Genomic DNA, 3,535 nt, shown 5'->3' with positions numbered 1-3,535 from the left:
TTGAATTAAAAAATGATTGAATGGATGTAAGTTAATAAGTTACTCTATAAAAATGGGATTGGTAAATTTATTTAAAACGTTTTGAATATTCCGGTTCTTCGGTTCCAAGTCTAGAACCGCCGATTTTACCCGAACCGAACCGGGAACTGTTTAATGCAAATTATGAGAACCGAGAACCGAACCAGTACACACATTAGCGGTTCTGAGGCACCGGTTCGGTTCCGGTTCTGATGGTTCCGAACCGTTTTTTGCTCACCCCTAGACGCGTGAGTAGTCGATCTCAATCATTGATTAAGCTTAACCAATAGTAAATAATAAAAATGGCAAATTTGTAATTAAAAGATAAATAATGTATAGGTTTTTTATGATGAAAGGGTAATTTGGTCTCATATGTGTTGTTTCAAAACATTAATTCTACTATTTACTCCTAAATTACTTTTCCACATCAATTCTTACATTAAGCATATTCTTCGAGTTATTTTAATGAAATACTAGGGTATAGACCCGCGTGACACGCGGGTGAAAGAACATGCCACTACAAATAATAAATTTAAACATACGGTCAAATTAAGATAATACTTGTTGATAGTTGGTTACAAAACTATTATTACCTTGTCTATAGATTCAAACTTCAAATTTACAATAACTTAAATTAAACCGTACCAACAAAAGACCTTAACAAAAACACTAAACAGGTTCTTGATATTAAAACATCAGCAAAATCTTCAAAAGTTATACCAACACAAACTTCAAATTCCTAAACATCTGAAAATTTTTAAAAACAAAACAAAAATTCATTAAAATTAATTTAACATAACAACATGTTTAATAGTTAATAACATCTAAGCATTGTTACTAAGTCTAAAAAAATGTTGTCAGTATAATTCTTTTATTAAATCTATGAACAATATGTAATGTAAAGTATTAATATATTACCTTCTACTTCATAATCGGACAACAAACTTTCGAAATAACAATCATAATAACTTTGATAGTGTAAAAAGGTTTTTAACATCTACTACTTGTATTAAATATAACAACAATATGAAAAGAGATATATTTTACCTTAATGTTCATCATCAGACTCAAAATTGTCGGGAAAATCTTCATGATCACTCTCATAGTTTGAACATTCTTCTAACCATTTGACCTTCGAACTAACCTCAGCTTCCAACTCAAGATGCGCAAGTTCTTTTCTTGCATTTGCTAACTTTAACACGTCAAGCTCTCTCAACATCACCAAATCATCACACGACAATAGTTGTTTCGGCTTAAAATTCTTAAACTCTCCATTCTCAAACCAGATAACAACCTTGTTTTGATAAGGGTAAAAGAAACACTCCCTTACATGTTCATAAGGTAAACCCTCTTGATAAAGATCATGAAGGAAATGATGTAAAACATTTATCAAATTTGTTTCTTGTTGACATGGCAAATTCTTCCTAAGACCGATCTGATGTATTTGATGTTTAAACTGATTATCGAACAACATGACTGATTCAATATTATCTTTTTCTAACGTTGCTAAGTCGCTAAATACAAATTGATACTTACGGAATAGTTTACAAAACCTCCAGTTCATAATCGTAGCCATTATCGGAGTTTAGTTATCTTGAGAAACTCAGTATTGTTAAAGAAGAAGAAGATGAAGAGGATAAAAATGGAAAATTATAAAATAGATATAAGAAGTGACGGTTTGATTATTCCAAGAAAATTAATCACAAAATCTATCTAGTTATTATAATGTATAGTTAGCCTATAGTTAATAATATTTAATTAGATAGTATGATAAATATCTTAAATAATTTAAATTAAAAAGTAAATATTAAAAAGGTATGTTATAAAACGAATTTTAAACAAACAGGTTTATATCCAGAAAATTTGTGTATAATATTAAAAATAACAAATTATTTATAATTAAATAAAAAAATTAAATATAGGATACCAAAAAAATATTAAATAAAAAAAGTTAAGTACAAATGTTGTAAAGTATAGAACAAAATATAAATTACATTATAACCATTACATTTATTATGAGATTCCAAATTGAATTACATCGGAAATTTAAACAATTAACATTCTATGTTTCCAAAAATCTCCTTGTAAACAACATTTGTTGTTTTATTTATAAGCTTTGATTCTTTGTCGAGTATCACTAACTTAATACCATCTCTAGTCTTCACTCGTGACAAAGCAACATAAAGTTGACCGTGAGAAAATACTGGATCTTTAAGATACAATCCAACTATTGACAATGATTGACCTTGACTCTTGTTGATTGTCATGGCAAAACATACGAATATAGGAAACTGTCTTCTTTTTAATCTGAACGGAAGTTTCTTATCAGTTGGTGTAAGACTTACTTGACTAATTAGAGTGCGATATCCGATATTCGTACCAGAGACAACTTTTGCTTCAATTACACGCCTACCGAGACTAACAACTTGAAGGCGCGTACCATTGCACAAACCCTTTTTGTGATTAATATTCCTTAATAGCATGATCGGAACACCAACTTTGAGGGCCAATTTATGATTAGGCATTCCTGACATCTTTAAACCGTTTAACAAATCAGGAGAGTACAACTGTGGATCAAAATCCTCAGAAAGGTCTTCACATTCAGCTAAACTGTCGGAACTTAGATACTCTACTTCTTCACCAGGAAAGAGGTCTAACATACGTTCATTAATTTCTTGAACGACCTCATTCAAAGGTGCCAACAGTGCACGATTCTGAAAGTAAGTAAGTTCGTTGAATCTATCTAATATATTAGGATAGACAAACCTTATTAAATCACCCATCGGATCTACTGAGTTCAATATCAAAAGATCGTCGGGAATATCAATAACCGCCTCTCCAACATTTGGACCGCCAACGTTCCTTGGCTTATGTCTAATAGCCAATCAGCAAACTCTGTAATATTTTGAATGTCTGAAGATCGACATCCAACTGTAAGCCTCATGTTCTTAGTTAGTTTAAGAACTTTACATTTTGACCAGATATAAGAAGAATTGATGCAAGCATTGACACATTCACTTCTTGTACCGTTGGTTACAACATGCAAAATTTGGCGAAATCACCGCCAAAAACAACAACCTTACCTCCAAATACCGCTTCTGAAGTATTGGCCGAATCACCATTCATAACATCGTTTAAAGTCCTGTCCAACGCTTCAAATGCATGCTTATGAATCATCGGTTCCTCATCCCAAATTATTAGGCTTGTCTTTTTCAATAATTCATATACGTCGGTATTTCCTTTAACCTAATTTATGAAATAATAAAAAAACATACTCAAATTAAGATATTTAAATGTAATTTGATATTTGTAGGTTCCCGGACGGATCTTACACGGGATATCGCTATCTACGCAGGTGCGGAATCCCTGCGTAGGTAGTTACGAGCGTAGAATACGTAAAACACGAACACACGATACAAACGAAACCACGTTATATTATAACTCGAACCACGTCTATTACAGACACTTGACACGTGAAATGATCACAACTATCACGAACTCTAAAACGAACTATCAA

At 31.7% G+C, this 3,535-nt stretch overlaps 1 protein-coding gene across 1 annotated transcript; it reads right to left on the bottom strand.

The window, feature by feature from the left end:
- Positions 1-2,072: 2,072 nt before the first annotated feature.
- LOC143593561 (uncharacterized) lies at positions 2,073-3,195 on the bottom strand. The gene is made up of 2 exons (XM_077073158.1): positions 3,056-3,195; positions 2,073-2,892 (listed from the first exon to the last, which is right to left on the bottom strand). The coding sequence occupies exons 1-2, from the start codon at positions 3,193-3,195 to the stop codon at positions 2,073-2,075; spliced, it is 960 nt and encodes a 319-aa protein (XP_076929273.1).
- Between the last annotated feature and the right edge of the window lie 340 nt (positions 3,196-3,535).

This window comes from Bidens hawaiensis, unplaced genomic scaffold (assembly GCF_021521415.1).
Source record: "Bidens hawaiensis isolate Kalapana, Puna unplaced genomic scaffold, B.hawaiensis_p1.1 tig00042352_1, whole genome shotgun sequence".
Classification (NCBI taxonomy): Eukaryota; Viridiplantae; Streptophyta; class Magnoliopsida; order Asterales; family Asteraceae; genus Bidens; species Bidens hawaiensis.
The sequence above is the reverse complement of the archived record's forward strand: the minus strand, read 5'-3'. Positions and strand labels throughout refer to the sequence as shown.